This window comes from Vulpes lagopus, chromosome 8 (genome assembly GCF_018345385.1).
Source record: "Vulpes lagopus strain Blue_001 chromosome 8, ASM1834538v1, whole genome shotgun sequence".
Lineage (NCBI taxonomy): Eukaryota > Metazoa > Chordata > Mammalia > Carnivora > Canidae > Vulpes > Vulpes lagopus.
Genome location: NC_054831.1, coordinates 103,951,700 through 103,977,564, shown reverse-complemented (window position 1 = coordinate 103,977,564; position 25,865 = coordinate 103,951,700). Strand labels below are relative to the sequence as shown.

Genomic DNA, 25,865 nt, shown 5'->3' with positions numbered 1-25,865 from the left:
TTTTTTTTTAATTCATGAGAGACACACAGAGAGAGAGAGAGAGAATGGCGGAGACACAGGCAGAGGGAGAAGCAGGCTCCATGCAGGGAGCCTGACGTGGGACTCGATCCCGGGTCCCCAGGATCAGGCCCTGGGCTGAAAGTGGTGCTAAACCGCTGAGCCACCCGGTTTAGCAGTGGGGCTGCCCCCCACTGTATGTACTTTTAAACTCTTGCATTGAAAATTATGATTTTGTGATTTTTTTAAAATGTTTATATAAAAATCTTTTAAAAACAAAGTTTTAGGGGCACCTGTGGTTCAAACAGTTGAGCATCTGCCTTTGGCTCAGGTCCTGATGCCAGGGTCCTGGGATTGAGTCCTGCATCATGGTCTCTGCTCAGTGAGGTGTCTGCTTCTCCCTTTGGCCCTCCCCTATCTTGTGCTCTTTCTCTCTCAATCTCTCACTCAAATAAATACAATCTTTAAAGAAAAAAAAGTTTTAAACCAAGAATGACTGATAATGAATGGCAAGCATTAACAAGGATATGGAGCAAAAGGAAACTACACAGCTCACTGGAAATATAAAGTGGCAAAGCAGGAGAGCTGTCTGACACTATGACACTACTTACCCAAGGTTAGACAGATACTTCCCAATGATCCTGAAATTTCACTCCCAAGTATACACCTAACAAACATGTGCACACGTACACAGACACTTAAAGCCGCATTAGTTGTAAAAGCCCTAATTTGAGGACAAACCAAACACTGACAAACAAAAGAATGGATAAATAAGTTACCTTTTATTCACAAAGCAAAAATAAATGAACCATAGCCACACAAAAAAATATGAATGGATATTCAGAAAGAGCAAAAGACATCACATATGGGGCACCCGGATGGTTGAGTCGGTTAAGCATCCGACTTTTGGTTTCAGCTCAAGTCATGATTGCAGGGTCCTGGGATCGAGCCCTTTGTTGAGCTCCAAGCTTAGCATGGAGTCTGCTTGTCCCTCTCCCACTGCCTCTGCCTCTTCCCCTTCCCCTGCTTTTTTGCACGCTCCCTCTTTCAAATAAATAAAATCGTTAAAAGAAAAAGAAAGGAAATAAATGACACATGAAAAACCCATACTAGGGGCAGCTGGGTGGCTCAGTGGTTGAGAGGCTGCGTTTGGCTCAGGGTGTGATCTCAGGGTCCTGGGATCGAGTCCCACATCAGGTCCCCACAGGGAGCCTACTTCTCCCTCTGCCTGTGTCTCTGTCTCTCTCTGTGTCTCTCATGAATAAATAAATAAAATCTTAAAAAAAAATCCCTACTATATGATTCCATTTACATAAAGTTCAAAATAGGCAAACCTAATCTATGATGTTAGAAGTTGGGATGGGAGTTGGGATGGGGGTTATCTGTGGGGAAAGGATAAATTGGGAGGAGGCAACAAGAGAGGGTTTCCAGGTACTCTAAGAAATACATTTCTTCATCTGAGTGCTAGGTATATGGTCGTTTGGTGAAAATCTGCCAAGTAGTAGCCTCGTGCAAGTTTCTGAATGTATAATTCAATTAAAAAAAAAAAGCTTAAAAATTCAGCTACTGGTGGTAGCTGCAAACAACTGAAATTAAGGTTCTAGTTTCTGCTACCATTTTCACCATGCAGTTTTAGGGCCTTTTGTCATAGCCAGTGTTTGTGTGACAAGGTACCCGTACTCATAGTCATTCCAAAGGTTAAATAAAAAAACACATAACAGAAAAATTCTTCCTGAAGGGAATCTTACAGATCTGTGATACTTACTCCCTTAACTTGTTTCAGTCTATTGTACTCATCAGCAGCAGCCTATTAACGAGAACACAATAGAACACGTTTAGCAGGGGCATTTTCTCTTTCAAAAGTAACATGCCTGAGGTTATATTTTGGGGCTAAAACTGCCAACAATGCCGCAAATAGAGGAAATTAAAATAATGAAGTCTTTAGGCTCTTAAAACTAGTACAGGCAGCAAGAGGGGCTGAAGGAAGCCAGCAAAGAGAAATGTATGACTTACACTTCCCATGCCATAGCTATTTGTTTTGCTGCCTCTCATCTCTCCCCAGGCTGGTGCATGTGCCATGCCGACACCAGAGAGACCTTCTGTAAGGCACAGCGCTCATCTGGTTATACCCCATTAAGATTATGAAACTGGTCTGAGCTTCCTAGTAACTAACTTACTATATACATTAACTTATATATACTAACATACACACCCACTAAAATATATACATATTTATCATTTATATATTAATCACATACATATTTACCATATTATATACATGCTAATATAGCACGTATATATAAAATAATTTGACCAACAAAATAAAGTAGCAGATTATAACCCAAAGTATAAAACAGACGTCTACTGAGTCAATAGTGACATATATGAATGATTAAGATAAACAGGAGGAACGGACCAATTTCTCATGCACAAGAATTCTAAATAATGTATGTGAGTACACTGCCTTTAAAGAGCTGAAGCATAATTCCCCACTCCTTAAGTGACTTTTTTCCCGAAGAGTATAGTATAGAAAGGGATTAAAAAGAGTAACATTCACGGAAAAACATTACTTCGGCCAAGAGGGGGGAAAAAAACAACCACCACCATAAACTACTGTTGAGTAAGAAAACAATAAGGATGCAAGTAAAACCTAAAATAATTTTTCATCAAAGATGGTGCATGTCTAGTGCATTTTTGCACGAAGGGGATATTTTAACAACTCATATTTGTTGACAACCAAGTGACAATATTTACGGTAGTTTATTTTTCTGTACACAATCCTATAATGTATAATATCTTACAGAAACAATGACCTGTTTAAAAATAGAAAAAGTAATATAGCTTTTTTGTTTTTGTAAGTAGGAAGGGATATATGTACATAGCCTGTTGTTTTGTACTTGTTAACTACATCAGTGCACTCTTCAATTTGGAAAGACTTTCACATCCAAGATTGGATTCCAGTTATTATTCAATGAAACCAATTTGAGAGTGACCAGCAAAATTTAAATCAACAATAGAAAGGACATGATATCGTCATAGATTAAATCATATCATATGTAATATATAATTGTCAGGTTTGAATTTACCATGTACTCTTCACTTTCTTCTCTATAGTCATCCAATTCTTTATCCAGGCGAGAGAGTTCTTTATTGATCTCATCAAGTTCTGCTTGTAAGCTCTTGTATTCCTGCAGGCCAGTGTCAAAATTTCTCTTGTAGAGTTGTCTTTGTTGATCTGAAGTGATAGGTGGATATTCCCTAAAAATTGAGTTAGAAAATGACTACTTAGGACTCTGGCAGACATAAAATCCAGTGTTTAATCATCAAAGAAAATGAGCTCTTGGGATGTAGAAAATGACATTCTCCCGTTTCTGTTGCATACAGGTAGAGGGAAGGTGGGATGAAAATAAGTTTTCTCTTAAGAATGATTATATTTGGGATGCCTGAGTGGCTCAGGGGTTGAGCGTCTGCCTTTGGCTCAGGTCGTGATCCCAGGGTCCTGGGATCGAGTCCCACATCAGGCTCCCTGCTCAGCAGAGAGCCTGCTTCTCCCTCTGCCTGTGTCTCTGCCTCTCTCTCTGTGTCTCTCATGAATAAAAAAGTAAAATCATTTAAAAAAAATTATTATACTTTAGGGGGACCTGGGTGGCTCAGTCAGTTGAGCATCCAACTCTTAATTTTGGCTCCAGTCATGATCTCAGGGTTGTGAGATCAAACCCCTTCTGGAACCATGCTTAGCAGAGTCTGCTTAAGATCCTCTCTCATTCCTTCTGCTCCTCCCCCTTGCTCATACGGTCCGTCTCTCTCTCAAAAAAAAAAAAAAAAAAAAAAAAAAGATTATACCTTATACATCACTGCTTATGGTTTTAAAAATACTATGCTTGGGGGAGGAGGAAGGGCACCTGAGCAGCCCAGTCAGTTGAGCAGCCACCGGTTGATTTTTGGCTCAGGTTCTCATGATCTCAGGGTCCTGTGATGGAGCCCTGTCACAGCTCCACAATCAACGGAGAGTCTGCTTGAAATTATCTCACTCTGCCCCACCCCCAATCCGTATATACACAGTCTAAAATAAATTAATCTTAAAAAAAACTAAAATAAGGGCAGCCCCAGTGGTGCAGCGGTTTAGCGCCGCCTGCAGCCCGGGGTGTGATCCTGGAGACCCAGGATCGAGTCCCGCATCGGGCTTCCTGCATGGAGCCTGCTTCTCCCTCTGCCTGTGTGTCTGCCTCTCTCCTCGCTCTCTCTGAATGAATAAATAAATAAATCTTAAAAAAAAAAGAAATTAAAAAAATAATAAATAAAATTAATTAATCTTTAAAAATAAATACTATGCTTAAATGATTTTTAGAAATAAAATGGAAGGGGCACCTCAAGTGGCTCAGTTAAGTGTCTGCCTTCAGCTCAGGTCATGATCTCAGGGTCCTGGATTGAGATCTGAATAAGGCTCCTGCTCTGAGTGGGGAGCCTGCTTCCCCCTCTCCCTCTGCTGCTCCCCCTGCTTGTGCTGTCTCTAATAAATAAATAAGGTCTTCAAAAACAAAGAAAACTGAAAATCATTTATGAAACTTAAGGTCCAAGTCATAGGAACTCATTCTGAATATACAACACCACACGATAATAGAATATTTATATTTCAAGTCTTAAAACTGGAATTCTGGAACACAAAGTACATTTTCATCATTGCAGGGAAGAACAGCTACTGACAGCTGGTTGCCTTCCGCTACCAAATACAGTTTTTAGATTTTTAAAAAATTGATCTTGTTTCCTGAGCAGAAATAGTTTAAGTCCTTTGATTATAAAAGTAGACTTTAGGGACACCTGGGTGGCTCAGTGGTTTGGTGCCTGCCTTCGGCCCAGGAGACCGGGATCCTGGAGACCCGGGATCGAGACCCATGTCAGGCTCTGTGTGTGGACCTGCCTCTCTCTCTGCCTGTGTCTCTGCCTCTCTCTCTCTGTATCTCTCATGAATAAATAAATAAAATCTTTAAAAAAATAAAATAAAAGTAGACTTTAAAATGTACATGTACATAAAAAATAAAATAAAAATAAAACGTACACGTACAAAAATATATGCTCATTGTACAAATAATATGGCAATACATTAAATTGAAAAAAGCCCTTTTACTCAGCCATTAGAAATGACAAATACCCACCATTTGCTTCAACGTGGATGGAACTGGGGGGTATTATGCTGAGTGAAGTAAGTCAGTTGGAGAAGGACAAACATTATATGTTCTCATTCATTTGGGGAATATAAATAATAGTGAAAGGGAATATATGGGAAGGGAGAAGAAATGTGTGGGAAATATCAGGAAGGGAGACAAAACATAAAGACTCCTAACTCTGGGAAACGAACTAGGAGTGGTGGAAGGGGAGGAGGGCGGGGGTGGGGGTGAATGGGTGACGGGAACTGAGGGGGGCACTTGACGGGATGAGCACTGGGTGTTATTCTGTATGTTGGTAAATTGAACACCAATAAAAAATAAATTTATTATAAAAAAATAAAACAAACATTACCTTCAAAAAAAAAAAAAAGAAAAAAGCCCTCAAATTCTGTATAATTTGTATCTCTCAACATACTAGCTATTCTTTACAGATCACGGTGAGGCTATTACCTAATAATCCACTGAAAATAATACTCTGAATTGTTTCATAGGACTAATGAACTTTATAGCAAGATGGAATTTCAATTTTTACATCTAAATTGGCTTAATATCTTCATTTTACAAAGGGAAGAAATGAAATGATTTGCTCAAAGAGAAATATGAATCAGGTTTTTTTTTTTCTTCCATGATACAAGAAAATATTTTATAGGGATCCCTGGGTGGCGCAGCGGTTTGGCGCCTGCCTTTGGCCCAGGGCGCGATCCTGGAGACCCGGGATCGAATCCCACGTCGGGCTCCCGGTGCATGGAGCCTGCTTCTTCCTCCGCCTGTGTCTCTGCCTCTCTCTCTCTCTCTCTGTGACTATCATAAATAAATAAAAAATTAAAAAAAAAAAAAGAAAAAAAAAAGAAAATATTTTTTAGCTAGATGGCTGAACGTGGCCAAGAACTTTTTTCTTTTTTTTCTTTTTTGCAAATTTAGTTATTTAAGTGTGTGTCAGAGGGGCAGAGGGCAAGAATCTCAAACAGGCTCCCCATTGAACAGGGAGCCCCGTGTGAAGCTCGATCTCGTGACCTGAGTCAAAACCAACAGTCAGAAGCTTAACCGACTGAGCTACTCAGGTGTCCGTGGCTGAGAATTCCTGTGGGAAGAGGGGACAGTGAGGTATGAGAACCACCAACGAGGAGATTTCAAACTATACTATGCCACTCGTCCCTCCAAACACCCTGAGAAGCAATGTTTTGATTAATCACCATTTACACTGCAAATGTTTCTGATTGGTATTCCATTTCTCAGAATACTTGGGCATAAAAGGGCTGGCTACATATCACACAGGAGTATAGTTTGGTGATGATGAATTATAACTCGACCACAACCTTGGCCAGAACTCGAAATTATTAACTTAATTGTTTAGAAAATTATTTGCCAAAGTCTCCCGGATTAAACTTTTTATTTTATTTTATTTTATTTTATTTTATTTTAATCTTATTTATTTTATTTTATTTTATTTTTTTATTATTTTTAAGATTTTATTTATGTACTTGACAAAGAGAGAGCACGCGCACGCACAAGCAGGGGGAGCAGCAGAGGGCCCAACACAGGCCTTGATCCCAGGACCTGAGCTGAAGGCAGACACAACCAACTGGGCCACCCCGGCGCCCCTGGATTAAACTTTTAAAAGGATCTCTGGTCTCATCGTGAAACCTTAACTTAAAAGTAAATGCCAAAACAAAGCCATAGCACTGCTCTGGGAATTTTATAATCAGTAACAGAAGTTCCTCTACACTGGCATCTTATTTATTTGGAAGACCGTTCTTGGGTGCCTACTGGTATGAGTAAAAGCACTGGTGAAGTTCATCGGTCATTTTGTGGAAGACGCTCGAAGTATCTTTAAGACATAGTCACAGCCAAACATATCCCCTCCACGTCAGTCTTTATTTCAAAAGAGTACTACGGAAAAAAACCTAACCAAAAATTATCTCCAGGGGCGCCTGAGCGGCTCAGTCAATTAAGCATCTGCCTTTGGCTCAGGGCCTGGGATTGATCCCCATGTGGGGTGCCCAGCTCAGGGGGAGTCTGCTTCTCCCTCTCCCTCTCCCCTTGCTTGTGCTCTTTCTGTCTGTCTCTCTGGAAATGAATAAAAATATCTAGGACACTGGGGTGGCTCAGATGGTTGAGTGTCTGCCTTTGGCTCAGGTCATGATCGCAGAGTCCTGGGATCGAGCTCTGCATCGGCCTTCGGGTTCATGGGGAGTCTGCTTCTCCCTCTGCCTGCTGCTTTCCCTGCTTGGGTTCTCTCTCGCTCTCGCTCTCTCTCTCTTTCTGACAAATAAATAATTTTTTTAAAATCTTAAAAAAAAAAATCCTCCCCAGTCCTGGTTTTCAAAATGACACCATACCCCCCGACCCCAGCTGAGCCAGCAAGCGTTGGCCCAGGGCGGCTCCAGCACGAGGCCCCCCACTACCTGATCCAGTCCTCCTCCAGCTCGTCACACGACTCGCCGCCTGTCGTGTAGTCTGTCTCATAGTGGTCCTGCTCCAGCCTCTTGGGCCTTCCCGCTCTTCCTTTCGAGGGGGCCCTCTTCGAAGGTGGCTCCAAGTGCCCGCTGCTGCTGTAGCGAGGCTGCCTGAAGTCATCCGCAGGGGAGGTGGCGGGCAGCTCCTGCACCACTTCGGGGACCCTAGCGAAACAGCAATCAGATTTCAGGGACCACGGGGTATGCTGCAGCCCCTGGCCAGGGAGGGCAGAGTGAGCCCAGAGAGCAGCACAGGAAGCATGAGGAGACATCTAGGCCCTAGTGCTCTCACTCAGCAAGTTCAGGGACCCGACACACAGCACGTCCCTATGTTCAGGCTGGCACCCACTCGAGTCCTCTAGGACATGCCACTAGCTTGAAGGTTCCAGGGTATGGGGAGCCCATTTGTAGAACCTTCTAAGCAAGACGGATCCAAGATGGGACTTTAGGAAGCCCAGGCTGATCTGGAGGAGGTGTTTACCTGACCTGGGCCAGGGACTGAACCCTCCAAAGGTGGTTGGGGAACAGAATGCTCAGGATTCTTTTCTACAGGTTCTTCCAGTTTCCTGGAATGCTGGGTGGTGAAGACAAATACCTGTACCCGTCTACCTTCAGAAGCTAGTTCTCAGAGATAAGCATTTTAAGTATTAATTTTTAGACTCCTCTACATCAATTTTCAAGATACAAGCTTGGAAAACTAAAATATTAAACATTTAAACGACTGCTTTTGCTAATCCTATGGCCATGCAGACCGAATGGCATGGAAGGATTACCATGAGACTTATTTTCCTAGTGTAATTACTTAATATTGCATCAGATTTTTCATTGCATATGTTTCTGCCACAAGCATGAAAATGAAGCCAAACACGGAATGTGGCAACTGTAAAGTACTTCTGAGTAACAGTGACGCACAGCTTAACTTTCCTTGGTCGCAGAGCTAAAGAAGAGCAATGAAAGGAAGGCAAAGGACACGCCCGAGACTGTCCAACATCAGCCTTGCTACTCAAACCAACTATTAAAAAACGTGTGAAGATTAGAAAACGTTGTCTCATGGTTCTCAACTTACAGGAACTATAATCTTGAGCTCTGTCTACGAGGTATATGCTCTGTTTTCTAGGTGATCCGGAACTGCTTGATTCAAATTGTTGTCACAGTCTTCAGATTTCAAATTACACTTCCTAATTTCTTACAGAATCCTAAAGCTTTGGGTTGTGTGTGCGTGGTTGGGGGGGTGGTGGGGGTGGTCCTGTGATTTAGGTCTTCGTCCTGAATGGATTCAGGTTATCATGGCCTGTGCACTGTGTTAATGCTACATCTAAAGGACGGAAAATATGACTTTCTCCACGAGTCAATGAGTAACAAGTTCCTAGACACTCTGCCAAAGTTGCCAGGTATTACGCTTCTCATGTTGGGAATGCAGTAGGTATATTTAAAGGAGTAGGGGCTAGACAGGGAGGAAGCTACCCAGCAAAAGAAATCAAAAAAGAACAAAACCTAAAACATGAAGACAGGCCTCCTCTCATAATTTGTTTTTAAAGATTTTATTTAGTTAGTCATGAGAGACACAGAGAGAGCGGCAGAGACACAGGCAGAGGGAGAGGCAGGCTCCCTCCGGGGCTATGTATACTGTCAATAATCTTTGAACCTACTTTTAATTTTTTTAAAGATTTATTTTTGTTTATTTATGATAGACATATATATATATAGAGAGAGAGAGAGAGAGGCTGAGACACAGGCAGAGGGAGAAGCAGGCTCCATGCAGGAAGCCCGAAGCGGGACTCGATCCTGGGGTCTCCAGGATCACGCCCTGGGCCAAAGGCAGGCGTGAAACCGCTGAGCCACCCAAGGATCCCCTGAACCTACTTTTATACATAAAATCTTTTTTTTTTTTTTTTTAAGGCTGCACTAACACTTCAGTAAGGTGCAGGTTTTTAAATTTTTTTAAAGATTTTATTTATTCATTCACGGGAGAATAACAGAGAGAGGCAGAGACATAGCCAGAGGGAGAAGCAGGCTCCCCGCAGGGAACCCATACAGGAACCAATACAGGACTCGATCCCAGGACCCCAGGGTCATGCCCTGAGCCAGAAGCTCAACCATTGAGCCACCCAGGTGTCCCTTAGATACAGATTCTATGAGGTCATAATCTTCACGACCCTGAAGAGGCAACCAGCTGCATGTTTTCCCTGGTATCCACCTCAGTCTCCAGGTCCAAAAGTTCACCCTTTCACAATCTTTTTTTTTTTTTTAAAGATTCATTCATTCACTCATTCATTCATTCATTTATTGAGAGAGAGAGAGAGAGAGAGAGAGAGAGAGACTGAGAGAGACTGAGAGGCAGAGACACAGGCAGAGGGAGAAGCAGGCTCCATGCAGGGAGCCCGATGTGGGACTCGATCCTGGGACTCCAGGATCACACCCCGGGCTGCAGGCGGCGCTAAACTGCTGCACCACCGGGGCTGCCCAACATCTTTCTTTTTTATTCACTTGTTTTATTCACACACACACACCTGCACATGCCTTCAGTGCTCCTACCTTGCCCGGACTCTCAGTGTAGCTACTGTGTGCGGTCTTCTGCCCCTGGTAGATTGCCACTTCCATGAGAACAAGAACTCGGCATTCCCAGGGCACCTAGCCAACTATGGTGTACCTGGCAGGTGTTCAAGGTAATTACTGAGTTGAAAATACATTGACAGGAATGCTTTCTGATGACACCCAGTAACAGTGAGGGAAGATAAACAAGGCATGATCAACATCAGTGTCCTATCAGAATAATGTCCATTATGTACATACTATTTTATTTTTAATTTTTTTAAAAAAATTATTTATTTATTTGAGAGAGAGAGACCAAGAGAGCAACAGAGGGAGAAGGAGACAGACTTCCCACCAAGCGGGGAGCCGGAGGTGGGGCTTGATTCCAGGACCCTGAGACAACAACCAAAGCCAAAATCAAGAGTGGGTGCTCAACCGACTGAGCCTGCAGAGCAGGGCTCAATCCCAGGACCCAGAGATCATGACCTGAGCCAAAGTCAGATGCTTAACTGAGCCACCCAGGCACCCCTACATGGTATTTTGAAACTGTCATCATTATTGGGGGGAATATTAAGCCCTGTAAGTCAAAGAACACTGTCTCCCTAGACTTGGGAACAACAATGATCCAAAAAGGGCCAATCAGGAATCTTTCAGTAGATTTTACACGTTAGCTTTGGGAAAGGACATGCCATTTTCTATGTCCTGTGCCAGAAGTTCAATATAGCCCGGAAAATGTGGACGACCTCCCTCCTTCCCTCCTTCCCTCCTTCCTTCCTTCCTTCATTTTTGCCATCTTCCTTTAATAGAAGCTGTACCGACAACAAAGCCCACATAGTAACAGGAGCCCTGACACCTACTGAGTTCCTGGCTCATGCCATTCCTGAACTTCGACCATCCCCTCGACATAATGTGAACCAGTGAATTCCTATGACTTGTATAAAAGTCCTAACAGATTATCCTGCTAGCTGCATATTTACTGCCACCATACAAGGTTTCATTGGCAAGGTGTCAGCCTGCCTTGAAGGCTCTGTGGCATGTTGACATTCAACTTCCATGACTTTTTAAGATTTTATTTATTTGACAGAGAGAGAGCGCGAGCGAGCAAGAGAGCACAAGCAGGGGGAGATGTAGAGGGAGAGGGAGAAGCAGGCTCTCTGCTGAGCAGAGAGCCCAAGGTGGGCCTCGATCCCAGGACCCTGAGATCATGACCTGAGCCCAAGGTAGATGCATAACCGACTGAGCTACCCGGGTGGCTTATACTTATAAATTAAGACCAATTTCCTTAACTTATAACAATGTATTCACCCTGGATTTGGGCAGGATAGTACAGAATGTACCTAACAGGGGGATATTGCTTAAATTTAATTAGAAAAGGTGGAAAAGAAACCATTTTCAATTATATTTTGCCATCTCCTAACCCAGTATTAATTCTAATTGCACTGGAATTCTAAGATACAGGGCATGTTGATGATGGGCGCAAGATGCCAGATGCAACTGTAATTACCATATAATTCCACTTTCTAAGAAGTCCCAACAATAAACACAACTAACAGGTAGTTAAAGGCATCAAAACTGTGGTGGAGGGGAACGGGGATATCAGTGAGGAAGGGCACACAAGGACCGTTCAGAGTGCTTGTACGTCTCTGTTGGCGTGGTGGTGGTAACTTCAGTGCTCACACATGAAAAACCATCAAGGTGTATGCCCAAGACGAGTACTCTTTACTGGATGTGTGTTATGCTTTGGGGAAAGAAGTCCTCGTGTTGAGGACCTCATCCTTACCATGGACCTGAGACACAATGTTCCTGTTCTAATTTCTGCTCTATCCACTATGACAGCATGGAGAGGCACTCGTGGGCACCTTTATGAAAGCCTGGGGAGACACAGCCTATGACTGAAGGTGTAGCCCTACTCCAACCAAGTGGATGTGCTCTGAATCTTCCAGAGCACACGATACTCTGCCTTGGGTAATGCCTGGCAATTTCTATCATTCCTGAGAGTCTCCAAATTCCTTCCATCATTCGCGCACATAAATCAGGAGATAATGTCCCATCCACATCCCTTGGAACCATCCCCATTTTCCTCTCCTTCTGGATTTTGAAACTAAGCATCACATGTGCATTTTCCAGACCTTCAAGAAAGTTCTGAGGTGTAGGCTGGGAATACAAATTGGTATACCCCTTAGGGGGCTACAATTTGAGTATGCTTTTTTTTTTTTTTTTTTGAGTACACTTTCATATTGAAATAGGAAACTTCCTTCAGTTTAGCACTTCTGTTTTAAATATTTGTCCTCCAGGGGCACTTGGGTGGCTCAGCGGTTGAGTGTCTGCCTTTGGCTCAGGGTGTGACTCCGGGTCCTGGGATCGAGTCCCACATCAGTGTCCCTGCAGGGTGCCTGCTTCTACCTCTGCCTGTGTCTCTGGCTCTGTGTGTCTCTCAGGAATAAATACATAAAATCTAAAAAAGCTTTTTTTTCCTCCAGATATATTCACACACATATAAAGTGATAAATGCACAAGTTTACTCTCTACAGCGATGTGTAATATCAAACCATTGGTAAAAGTATGCATCAGTAAGAGACCCAAAGGTTACAGAATATCCATTTGGTGATATATCATGCAGCTATAAAACAGATCCTTAAACTTTTTGTATACTAATATGCACAATCTCAAAGACATAGTGCTAATAATGCATTTAATGTGCTAGTATTTCTTAAAGGAAGATATAACAAATGTACATTTTGGCCAGCATAAGTATTGAAAAATAACTTCTGGAAGGTAGTTTTTTTAAGGACTTTATTTATTCCTGAGAGACAGACAGATAGAAAGGAAGAGGGATCCCCCATGGGGATCACAATCTGAGCTAAAGGCAGACGCTTAACTGACTGAGCCATTTAGGCACCCTGGAAAGTTATAAAAGAAATTGGTGGGCGCCTGGGTGGCTCAGTCGGTTAAGCGTCTGACTCTTGATATCAGCTCTGGTTTTGATCTCAGATTTGTAATTTCAACCCCCATACTTGAAAAAAAAAAAAAAGTGGTAAGCCAGCTGCCTCTAGGAATAGGAATCTTGGTAGCTGGGGACAAAAGCTATCCCTTTGTCTCTTTTAAATTTTATTATTTATTTATTTATTTATTTATTTTCAAAAGATTTATTTATTTCTGAGAATACACAGAGAGGAGAGAGAGAAACAGAGACACAAACAGAGGAGAAGCAGGCACCATGCAAGGAGCCTGACATTGGACTCGAGCCCGGGTCTCCAGGATCAGGCCCTGGGCCAAAGGCAGGGCTAAACCGCTGGGCCACCCGGGCTGCCCTCTTTTATTTTTATTTTTTTAAATAAATTTTTAATAAATAAATATTTATTTTTATTCATTTATTTTTATTTATTTATTTTAATAAATTTTTAATAAAGATTTATTTTTACTTACTTATTTTTAATAAATAAAGATTTATTTATTTATTCATGATAGACATACAGAGAGAGAGGCAGAGACACAGGAAGAGGGAGAAGCAGCAGGCTCCATACCGGGCGGGGGGGGGCGGGGGGCAACGTTGGACTCAATCCCGGGGCTCCAGGATCGCGCCCTGGGCCAAAGGCAGGCACTAAACCACTGAGCCACCCAGGGATCCCCTCTCTTTTAAATTTTATGTTACTAAATAAATAAATAAATAAATAAATAAATAATAAATAAATAAATTTTATGTTACAAATGTACTGGCTTATTCAAGAATAAGATTTTTAAATTGTTCAAAATGAATTTGTGAAAATATCTAGGTTTTCATGAAAAGAGGCAACATGTAGAATGCTATGTCACTCAGGCTTTACAATTAGTTTGGAGGCACGGCTGATGACAAGATGCATTATAAATATGTATTGGGATCCCTGGGTGGCGCAGCGGTTTAGCGCCTGCCTTTGGCCCAGGGCGCGATCCTGGAGACACAGGATCGAATCCCACGTCGGGCTCCCGGTGCATGGAGCCTGCTTCTCCCTCTGCCTGTGTCTCTGCCTCTCTCTCTCTCTCTGTGACTATCATAAATAAATAAAAAAATTAAAAAAAAAATAAATATGTATTATGTATGCACGGAAGTTGTGCAAATCATACCTTTAAACTTTTACAAGGATTGTGCTTCTACTATGTATACCTTTGCCTCTAACAGCCTCAAGGGCTCTGCATTTTTGTCAAAATCCAATCAGAAGAACAGAGAGAGAAAAAGTTCTTCCTCGAAACCATTCACAACTGAAACCAACAGCAAGGGATGCCCGGGTGGCTCAGCGGTTTAGTGCCGCCTTCAGCCCAGGGCCTGATCCTGGGGACCTGGGATCGAGTCCCATTTCGGGCTCCCTGCATGGAGCCTGCTTCTCCCTCTGCCTGTGTCTCTGCCTCTCTCTCTCTCTCTCTGTGTGTGTGTATTTCTCATGAATGAATAAATAAATAAAATCTTTAAAAAAAAAAACACACACACAATGGGGACACCATTTCAATAATCATAATGGCACCCACTGCTGGCCAGAAACTCACTGTAAGATTATTCACACTACTTGTAAATCTACACCTAGAGGCTTTATCAGTTTCACTTCCTTCAGCAATGTGAAGAACCTAGCTCAGCAGGTGAGATCTCAGAATTCCTGAATTCAAACAAAGCTTCTAGTTACACAAAAATGTATGTGGCTAGGGGTGGATCAACCAGCAATCTTTCTGTTCCATTAATGAGATCTACTAGTTACAGGCAAGGAGAGACAAAACCGCACACAGCCCTGCTTTGTATCAGTAATGTCCTTCACTCTCACCTCAACCTCAAAACCAGCAATGGGAAAGAGAACTTTTCTAGAGCAGAAAAAATCTAATGTACCCCTTTCCTATTAAACCAGCAAGAGAAAAGAATCACTTTCAGCTTAGAAGGGGAAGAAGATCCCACCAGCTGACAGTCCCACCCTCCTCATCTTCTAAGTCTCCACCAACTATGCCAAAGATCAGGCTCCAGCCTTTGGAAAATGTTAAAAAAAAAATATTTTTAAAGTAAATGGTAAACAGGAACAGATTTATCAACATATGGAAATACTCGTGGTTTTTTTTTTTTTTAAGACTCATTCTATCTGAAGAAGGAAGATGCTACTTACGGTGTTGATTTATAGGAAGACTCTGGATACAACCGCTTGTCATTCACTTTACCATTGGAAGAGTACGCTGTGGGACTGTCCACTCTCTCCACATAGTCAGAAGGGGGAGGAGGCATGTCTTGTGTGCCTGCAGAAACGTTTTTAACCTAAAGAAACAGCCCCGAGAGACACAATTATTATTGAGCCTGTAACTTAAAGGGCAAAGAAATGGAAGAAAAATATATAGAGAATTACCTAATAGTTATTGGGCTCATTAAATACTGTTAACCTGTCCTGTTACTGTTAGAATTAACAGTCAAATCAGTATTATTTTTTAAAGATTTTATTTATTTATTCATGAGAGACACAGAGAGAAAGGCAGAGACACAGGCAGAGGGAAAGAAGCAGGCTCCCTGCGGAAAGCCAGATGCAGGACTTGATCCCAGGACCCTGGGATCACGTCCTGGGCCAAAGGGAGATGCTCAACCGCTGAGCCACCCAGGCGCCCCACGAATTTTCATTTCTAACGAGTTCTCGCGTAATGCTTATGCTGCAGTCTGGGCACCACACTCAGAAAACAACTCATCTAGGACAAAAGACACTGGTTCTTAATCCAGCCACACTACACATGGAATGTTAAAAATCACAGAAGAACTTAAGACGCTCAAACTCATTTCTGCTATACTTCTTTAGTGAGACGTTTGTTTATTCTCCCTTAACATGCGTTCTCAATGGCTCTGTTCCTAATAGCCTACACAGTGAAGTCACAATATTATCGTCTGCCCTCTCTGCTTTCCTTCCTATTCCACTCTGATATGTAAGTGATTTTGTCCTGAGAGGTATTATACACTAGAGAGAACACATTGCTAACATGAAAGACTTCCCAAAGAACCTTTGGTAGAAAATCTTAAATATCACAAGCATAGCCAATTAGATTCCCCACGTTTTTTTTTTAAGTTTATTTTTTTAGTAATCTCTGTACCCAACACGGGGCTCAAACTCACAACCCTGAGATCAAGAGCCCATGCTCTTCTGACTGAGACAGTCAGGCACCCCTAGATTCTCAACATTAACTGTTAGATTTCATGTGGTAGATCCAACACTTTCAATTTCACCTAATAATGTTTATGTTATTAGATATTACTCTGCAAATGATTATGAAAAAAAACCTTGCTAAGGCCAGATAAGTCACTGAGTTGTTGCAAAGCAGCAGAAGTAAGGTGTAGGGAAAAAATTAAAAATAACTCCACAAAAAATATTTCTGTGGAAAAGAACAACTTTTCAAAAATAAGAAGGAAGTTACTGGTTTAGCTTGGTAATGAAAACAATGACATGAGATTACCTGGGTTCACTCTACATCTGCCAACTACGAGTTCTAGAAAGCCTCCATCTCTTTTATTCAAGAAATAAGGACACTACCATGTTTATTCAACATAGTACTGGAAGTCCTAGCTGCAGCAGACAAGAAAAACAAATAAAAGACATTCAACTTGGTAGAAGTAAATTTTCACTATCTGCAGATGACAAGATACTATATATAGAAAATTCTAAAGACCACCAAAAACTACTAGAACTGATAAATGAACTTAGTAAAGTCACAGGATACAAAATCATCATAGACATCTTTTGCCTTTCTATACACAAATAATGAAGCAGCAAAAAGAGAAATTAAGAAAACAATCCCATTTATAATTGCACCGAAAGGAATACTTAGGAATAAACTTAATCAAAGAGGTGAAAGAGCCATACTACAAAAACCATAAAAAACTGATGAAAGAAACTGAAGATGACAAAAACAAATGGAAAGATATTTCATGATCATGGATTGGAAGAACTACTATTGTTACAATGTCCATACAACCCAAGGGCATCTACAGATGTAATGTGATCCCTACAGAAATATCAACAGCATTGTTCGTAGAACTAGAATAATACTGAAATTGGTATAGAGGCACCAAGACTCCAAAACAGCCAAAGCAATCTTGAGAAAGAACAAAACTGGAGGAATCATGACTCTGGATTTCAAGATCCAGAAAAAAAAAGCTTAAGTAATCAAAACAGTATGGTATTGGCATAAAAACAGACACGTAGGGCAGCCCGGGTGGCTCAGCAGTTTAGCGCCGCCTTCAGCCCAGGGTGGGATCCTGGAGACCCAGGATTGAGTCCCACGTCAGGCTCCCTGCATGGAGCCTGCTTCTCCCTCCGCCTGTGCCTCTGCCTCTCTCTCTCTCTGTCTCTCATGAATAAATAAATAAAATCTTAAAAAAAAAAAAAAAAAGACATGTAGAATAGAACAGATGAGAGAGCCCAGAAATAAACCCACACTTATATGGTCAATCTACAAGACAAAGACAGTCCCCCTTCAACAAACAGGGCTGGGAAAACCGGGTAGCTATGATCCAAAGAATGAAACTGGACTGCTTTCTTACACCATACACAAAAATAAACTCAAAAAGGCTTAAAGATCTCACTGTGAGACCGGATACCATAAAACTCCTAGAAGAACGCACAGGCAGTAATCTCTTTGACATCAGCTATAGAAACATTTTTCTAGACGTGTCTCCTGAAGCAAGGCAAACAGAAGCAAAAACAAGACTACTGGGACTATCCCAAAATAAAAAAAACTTTTGCACAGCAAAGGAAACTATCAACAAAACCAAAAGGCAACCTACTGAATGGGAGACGGCATCTGCAAATGATACATCTGATTAGGGAGTAATATCCAAAAAATAATCTCAAGAAAAACCAAATAATCTGATTAAAAATGGGCAGAGGACCTGATAGACATTTTCCCAAAGAAGATAAACAGATGGGCAAGAGATGGGAAAAGATGCTCAATATCACTGTTCATTGGGAAATCCAAATCAAAACCACAATGAGGTATTACCTTACACCTGCCAGAATGGTGAAAATCAAAAAGAAATAATAAAATAACAACAATAAATAAAAAAACCAAGACGACAAGAAATTGGTAAGGATGAGAAAAAGGAACCCTTGTGCACTGCTGAAGAGAACGCAAATTGGTACAGCCGTTATGGAAAACATATGGGGGTTCCTCAAAGAATTTTCAAAAAGCCTTATGATTCAGTCATTCTACTACTGGCTATTTGCCCAAGGAAAACAAAAACACTAATTTGAAAAGATATATGCACCTGTTTACTACAGCATTATTTACAATAGCCAAGATATGGAAGCAACCCAAGTGTCAGCTGATAGACGAATGGATTAAAGAAGATGTGGGGGACGCTTGGGGGGCTCAGCAGTTGAGCGTCTGCCTTTGGCTCAGGGTGTGATCCTGGGGTCCTGGGATTGAGTCCCGCATTGGGCTTCTCATGGGAAGCCTGCTTCTCCCTCCGCCTGTGCCTCTGCCTCTCTCTCTGTGACTCTCATGAATTAAATAAATAAATAAATAAATAAATAAATAAATAAATAAATAAATAAAATAGGATAGGATAGGATAGGATAGAATAGAATAGAATAGAATAGAATAGAATAGAATAGAATAGAATAGAATAGAAGCTATATATATATATCCAACAGAATAATATCACTCAGCCACAAAAAAAGAATGAGATCTGGCCATTTGCAACAACATGAATGGGCCTAGAGGGCATCATGCTAGTCATATTAGTCTAGCTAGGTCAAATAAATCAGAGAGAGAGAGACCATACCATATCACAAATACCATATGACTTCACTCATGTATCAAATTTAAGAAGTAAAACCAAGGAACAAACAAACAAACAAAAAAAAGGAGACCAAAAACACCAGGCTCTTCAATACAGGGAACAAACTTGTGGTTGCTAGAGGGGACTGGGTGGGTGGGGAGAATAAGTGAAATAAAGGGGATTAAGAGGTGCACACTTCCAGTTACAAAATAAGTCACGAAGATGGAAAGTTCGGCACAGAAAATACAATTAGATTGTAATAATGTTGTTGGGTGGCTTTACTTATGATGTGAGCACCGAGTAATGTATATAGAGTTGCCGAATCATTAAGTGGTACCCCTGAAACTAATATAACCCTATATGGGAATTAGACAACAACTAAAAATTCGTGGCGGGCGGATGCCCAGCTACCTACTCCGTCAGAAAGCTCTTTTTACAGTCCAATGCGATGATATTGTACTTAGCACAGGACCTCAGTGGACACAGTGAAAATTCAGAAGATGCGGGATTCCAAAATCTGAGCCAGTGGGTCTGCACAAAGACTTTAAGTATTTGAAAGTGAAAGCAGACTCCTATTGGGATTATTTTGCTATTAAATCCTCACGGTGAGGTTCCGCATCAACACGCACTGCACCACGCACACTCTACGCCTGGTTTTCCGACAAGCATCGCTTGGGAACACGCCCTGCTCCTTTCCTACCGTCGCAGGAACACAGTCGCAGGAACACGTACGGAGATGTTTGTTGACCCAGTATGTGAAGTACATGATGCGTCCTTTATGGAGTCCCTCAAGCCAGAGAGCACTGGGACCTATTCCTTCTGAGAGTGGAGCTTGGCTGCAATGGGGCAGTCAGTGGGTGGGCTGCGAGGGAGTGTGCTGGGATGTCATCACAGCGGGGACAGATGGGAGGGACCCACTCTTGGCTCCCACTGAATTCCCACAGACTCCACACCATTGCCAAGCTTCACCAGCAAATGCTCTGCCAAGTCAAAGGCCTATTTTTATTCTGGACACTTCAACGGAATTTAAGAAGACTTCTTTTGCTTAAAAAACCCATTTAATAATATTCGTCCACATTTTTCCTCGTCGCAACTTGAACTCAAGAGCTACCTAGCTCCACTGACTGCAGCAAATCCCAAATCCAAACCTTGCAAAACAGATGCCCGGGCGTCCCTGCAGACTCCCTACTGCCCTGTGCCCCTCCTTTGCTAGCGAATCCGTACTTGGGCGTCCAGTCCCGGCTCACTACCAAGCAGTGGCAGTGCCAACACCCCCTGGGGGACTTACGCACACGCCTCTGCTGGGTGAGGCACCCACTGTCTTCCTATCTTGCTGGGCACCTGTGCACAAACCTCCCACCGGAGCACCGAGGCCTGCAAAGCCATGGTTCACATCCAGGATAACGGCCTGCATCCGCGTCTCTCACTTCAGGGGGGCAGGGGACTGCTCTGAAAGCCACGACTCCCCGCCTGCTTACAATGTGCCCAACGATGAAACCACAGATCACTCCGTCGGCACCTCACAGGCAGATACTGTTATTCTCCTCTTAGAAATGAGGAAGCTGGGACACCCGGGGGGCTCAGTGGTTGAGCATCTACCTTTGACCCAGGGCATGACCCTGGGGTCCCGGGATCGAGTCCCACATCGGGCACCTCGCAGGGAGCCTGCTTCTCCCTCTGCCTATGTCTCTGCCTCTCTCTGTGTGTCTCTGATAAATAAGTAAATAAAATCTTAAAAAAAAAAAAAAAAAGAAATGAGGAAGCAATGACTCAGGGAGCTCGACAACTTTTCCACGGACCTACCCCTGGGAAAAGGGAGCATGCAACTTCAATACACAGCTCAGGGGTACCTGGGGGGTGCGGCTGGCAAAGCATCCAACTCAGGGTCTGGGGACTGAGGCCTGCATCAGGCTCTGCGCTCAGCGTGGAGTTTGATGAGATTCTCTCCCTCTCCCTCTGCCCGTCCTGCTCAGGTCTGCAGGCACGAGCTCTCTCAAATTAAAAAAAAAAAATCTAAATAAATAAATATGCACATACATACACGGCTGTCTTGCAAAAGCTGCCGCTACAACCCCACCCCCCACCTCCCCCTGGGTCTCCAGAGCCCAGCGCAGGCCAGGCCGTATCAGGAGCCCAGAGCTGGCTGCATAAAGTGACCTCATTTGTTCCTGGCGTACTTCCGTGTTGTGGGTATCAGAGCATCTTATCGAATGAGCTGCTCTGAGCTGACCTTTGGCTCCCAGAGTCAGCAGAACTGGACAGCTTGACCCCTAAGGTCACCCACCAGCAGGGGGCCCCTGTTTCTCAAACCCTTTTTATGCACATGCACAGAAAATTCCAAGGCAGTGCTTGCTTTGGCAGGACCTATACTGAAGTTCAAACAATGCAAGGAAGGTTAATTATTAACATGCCCCCCCACCCTGAGAATGATATGCAAACTTATGATGCCTTGCAGATTAAAAAAAAAAAACAATTCCCCAGCCAGACTGAAAGATAAATAAGCAGCAGCCTTTGTCCTTAAAAGGACCTTAAGAACCTAGAGGCGTAGGCAAAATATGTTTGTAAAACAAGGAGCAAGGTACTTTTTCCCCCTTACTATGCTTCATTTTTCCCAAAAGAAGCTAAAATCCTAGTTTTCTCGTGGTACCCACGCCAGGTGAGCATAGAACCTGCTGCGTTCATGGGACAGCAGCCCCGTGGGCCTGCCCAGGGATCAGGGGCCTATACAAGGCGTCCTCAGCCTGTTTCCTGGTGCGAGCACAGGATTTCCGAGCGTCAGTGGGGTTACGGCGTCGGTCCCCAGCCAGCCCACGTGCAGCTCAGGTTCCTGACCACGAACAAACGAACGAAACCCACAGTTCTAGGACCTGCAGGAAATTTATTTTTAACGATTTTATTTATTTATTCTATAGAGACAGAGAGAGAGAGACACACACACACACACACACACACACAGGCAGAGGGAGAGGCAGGCTCCCTGCAGGGAGCCCGACGTGGGACTCTAGGATCAAACCCTGGGCCGAAGGCAGCGCTAAACCTCTGGGAGGAGGCCGTCCTCATGGCCTCCTCACTGTGACCAAACCGTATGTCTCCACCATCTCGGGGCCTAAGCTACTGGGTTATGAGCAGCCTCCCCCACCGTCTCCCCCACCCAGACTTGGTGACCTCGCAGATGGCGCAAGAAGGTTAAGGTAGGTTAAGGTCACGCAGAAAGAGAACCTTCTCTCCCCCAAAACGAAGGATGCAGAGAACGCTAGTCTTCACACAAATATGTGTCCTTTGGGATTAACCAAAAAGGAGCCACTCCCACTTTCCTTCCCTCCCCGTCTTCATTCCCCGTTGACACAACACAGGGGAAAAAAGAAATCAGCAACCTGCATCTGCGGGTGGTGGCAGTGTGACAAGTCCCCCACCTCCAAGAATGAACGGGAAAGTTCATCCGAGTCGCGATCACGTGCCTACACAACCTGACCGTGTTGGCGCCCCGGCTGGGGGAGACAGAGGATCATCCCTGCGCTCGAGCGGAGAAACTGAGCTTCGAAGGCCAAATTCATCGGTGGAAGGGGACATGGCAGAGGGAGGGTGGGAACCCTGGTCCCCGTGACTCCCAAGACCAGCTCTTTCTTTTTTCTTCTTTTTAAGATTTTATTTACTCATGAGAGACATGGGGAGAGAGGCAGAGACCCAGACAGAGGGAGAAGCGGGCTCCACGCGGGGAGCCCGAAGCAGGACTTGAACCCGGGACCCCAGGTCACACCCTGAGCTGAGAGCAGGCGCCCGATTCTGAGCCCCCGGCGCCCCGCACAAACTCCCGGTGGCACAACAAACGCCCCCTGGGTCATGGGCGTACTGGCGCCGTGCGGGCACCATGATTCCGTCGGGGGGGGGGGGGGTCGGCTCGCCCTTGCTCCCCCCGCCCCGACGGGCTGCCGGCGGGTCCACCCGAAGAGCTTTCCCGGCCTTTCAGGCAAGGTTGTTAGGGCTGCTGTTGACACACGATCACCGTGGATTCCATGGACTTGACACCTGAAAGGCATGCGGGCTTCGTCCCCGGGTGCCTCGGGGGAGCACCACCGTCCAGAGGGCCACAGAAAGCCCTTCCTGCCGGACACGAGGAGGGGGAGCCCGGCAGACAGCAGAGCGGCAGCACCCTAACCTCGAGGCACCACCTCCACTTCTGGCTGCTTGAGGTCCACCCCCGGGCTGACTCGCCCTCACAACAGTAAGGGGCCCGACTAGTTTTTCCTGTTTTCTGCTCCTTTACACCAGACGCTCCCTCAACCAGAACCTCAAGTTGCTTCGGGAAAGTACCAGCAGCTGTCGGTCTACCCGGGTGGGCGGAAGGCGGGTGCTGCACAGGGAGCGAACCCCACAGATGAAGGACGTGGACCAGGCCTGCGCGTCTGATTATCTTCATCAACAGCCCGAGGATGCAACCAACGACGTCCCCTACCCACCACGTGCGGCCCAACGGGGAAGGTTTTTTTTTTTTTTTTTTTTACAATTTTATTTCAGACAAAGAGAGAATGTAAGCGGGGTGGGGGGCAGAGGGAGAAGCAGACGCCCTGGGGGAGCCTGACGTGGGGCTCGATCCCAGGACCGCGGGATCATGGGCCGGAGGAAAGGCTTGCCCGACTGAGCCCCCCGGGCGCCCAGGGAGTTCTGCAGCTCCCTAAGTTCCGAGGACCGTTCACACTTGGGGGTGCGGTTGGAAACCTTCTACTTGCAGTGTTAGAGCCACACCTTGGCTGAGATCCGTGGCTCTCAGCGGGGTGCCCGGCGGCATCATCGTTGGTATAGGAGACGTGAGGGCTCCTGAGAACGATAAACCATGAGAAACCACGGGCAGCGGGGGGGCGGGGGGGGCAACAGGCTGTCTTAACTGCCCCCCGCTGCGAGACCCTGAGGCTTGCTGGGTGGGAAACCACTGAGGGTGCTTACACTTTTCCTCCACGTCACCGTCAACTGTCCCACCCAGGCCACGATACCCTCAGTTCACACTAACCAAAGCCCTGGAAACGGACGGATCTCTGCTTTCAGGCAGCCTGAAGGCCTCCACTAGCTCTAGCACCTTCTACTCCCCCCTGCCGTTTGCTGCAGCCCCCTAACGTGGCTCTCAGGATGCCCCGGCCTGCCCGCCGACCCACCGTCACGCACCCTGGTGCCGGACGGATGGGGCTCGCCTGCTTTTGTTCCATTTGGCTCGCTCTGAGGCCACAGGTGACAGTGGAACTGTCCCTGGGGTGAGAACCTCGGAGATCCCCATAGTCCGCAGCCCACAGGACGGCTTGTGCCTCAAAGAAACTTGGCACTGGTTGGAAATCAAAAAGCGGGCAGCCCCGGTGGTTCAGCGGTTTAGCACCTGCCTTCAGCCCAGGGTGTGATCCTGGGGTCCCGGGATCGAGCCCCACGTCGGGCTCCCCGCATGGAGCCTACTTCTCCATCTGCCTGGGTCTCTGCCTCTCTCTCTCTGTGTGTCTCTCATGAATAGATAGATAAAATATTTTTAAAAAATTAAAAAGCTATTCAAGTTTCTTCAGATGTCTAATGCTGATTACCAGTGCCACCCTGTCCCAGTCACCTGCCCCACACCCACCTGCCCCGCCACTCCTCTGTGCAGAGAGATAACATGCAGAGCCTGCCTGCCAACCTTCGGGAAAGCACGTGCGGTTTTATCTTGTGTCAAGCTCACCAAGAAGGAGAAGAGCACGTTACATCGAACCAACATTAAATATATTTATATTTTGAGTAGTCTTACCCAAGCTTCCCTAGCCAGGCTCAGCACTGCCAACACCTGACCACACGCCTCACACTCACTAAAATTTTCTATATGTTACTAAGTTACGTGCCGGTCCCGACCTGAACCCTCTAATCATCATGGCATTTGCTTAATCTGTAGATAAAAACTTTACTTTCACTTACATATGAAGAAGCTATGAAATGAAGACAAGGCCACCCCGGGCAAAGTGTCATCAGAGTCCAAGGAAGCTAAAAGTCACCCAACGCTGATGACACAGGACAAGGTAACAGGATGCACACACATGAGGCATCCCACCCCTTTCCCTACCCCTGGCCAGATAATCCTCACTAATTCCTACACTGATAGGTAAATGCTGGAAACGACACCATGTCAGAGCCTTAAAAACTTCTAGGAGAGAGAGAAGCTCAGGGCAGCCCGGGTGGCTCAGCGGTTTGGTGCAGCCTTCAGCTCAGGGCATGCCCTGAGTCCTGGAGACCCGGGATGGAGTCCCACATCAGGCTCCCTGTGTGAAGCCTCTGCCTCTCTCTCTCTGTCTCTGGTAAATAAATAAATAAAATACTTCTTTCTTTTTAAAGAGAGAGAAAAGCTAAATAACCAACTCAGGGGAATCTGGGTGGCTCAGCGGTTGAGTGTCTGCCTCTGGCCCAGGGTGTGATCCTAGAGTCCCAGGATCGAGTCCCGCATCGGGCTCCCCGCAGGGAGCCTGCTTCTCCCTCTGCCTGGGTCTCTGCCTCTCTTTCTGTCTTTCTGTATCTCTCATGAATAATAAATAAAATCTTAATTTTAAAAAATTTTTATTTATTTATTTATGTATTTATGATAGTCACAGAGAGAGAGAAGTTGGTGTCGTGAAGTTGGTTAAGCATCTGACTCCTGGTTTTTGTTTCAGGTTGTGATCTTGGGGTCATGAGATGGAGCCCGGCATCAGGCTCCCCACTCCCCCTTTTCCCCCTGCCCCTGTCCCCACTCGCTCTCTCTCAAAAATAAATAAGATATTTTTAAAAAATAAAAAGATTCTTCCATATTTAAATTTTTATTTTTTTGTTGTGGATCGAACGTGTGCACAGGGTTGAGTTAAACATATGTCAGTTCATAATGTTTTCTCATCCTTGATTGGTATAAAGTTCCTCTATTTCTGGGTTTTATAATTTTAAAAATTTTAGATTTAAGAACTTTTTTTTTTTAAGATT

At 44.5% G+C, this 25,865-nt stretch overlaps 1 protein-coding gene across 3 annotated transcripts in view; it reads right to left on the bottom strand.

The window, feature by feature from the left end:
- OCLN (occludin) overlaps positions 1-25,865 on the bottom strand; it is a 55,071-nt gene that overhangs the window by 3,133 nt on the left and 26,073 nt on the right. For all 3 annotated transcript variants that reach the window (XM_041767992.1, XM_041767993.1, XM_041767994.1), the window contains exons 5-8: positions 15,268-15,413; positions 7,568-7,783; positions 3,084-3,255; positions 1,763-1,804 (exon numbers count right to left, since the gene is read on the bottom strand). In XM_041767992.1, the coding sequence (XP_041623926.1) occupies positions 1,763-1,804; positions 3,084-3,255; positions 7,568-7,783; positions 15,268-15,413 (576 nt within the window). The remainder of the gene's footprint in view (positions 1-1,762; positions 1,805-3,083; positions 3,256-7,567; positions 7,784-15,267; positions 15,414-25,865) is intronic.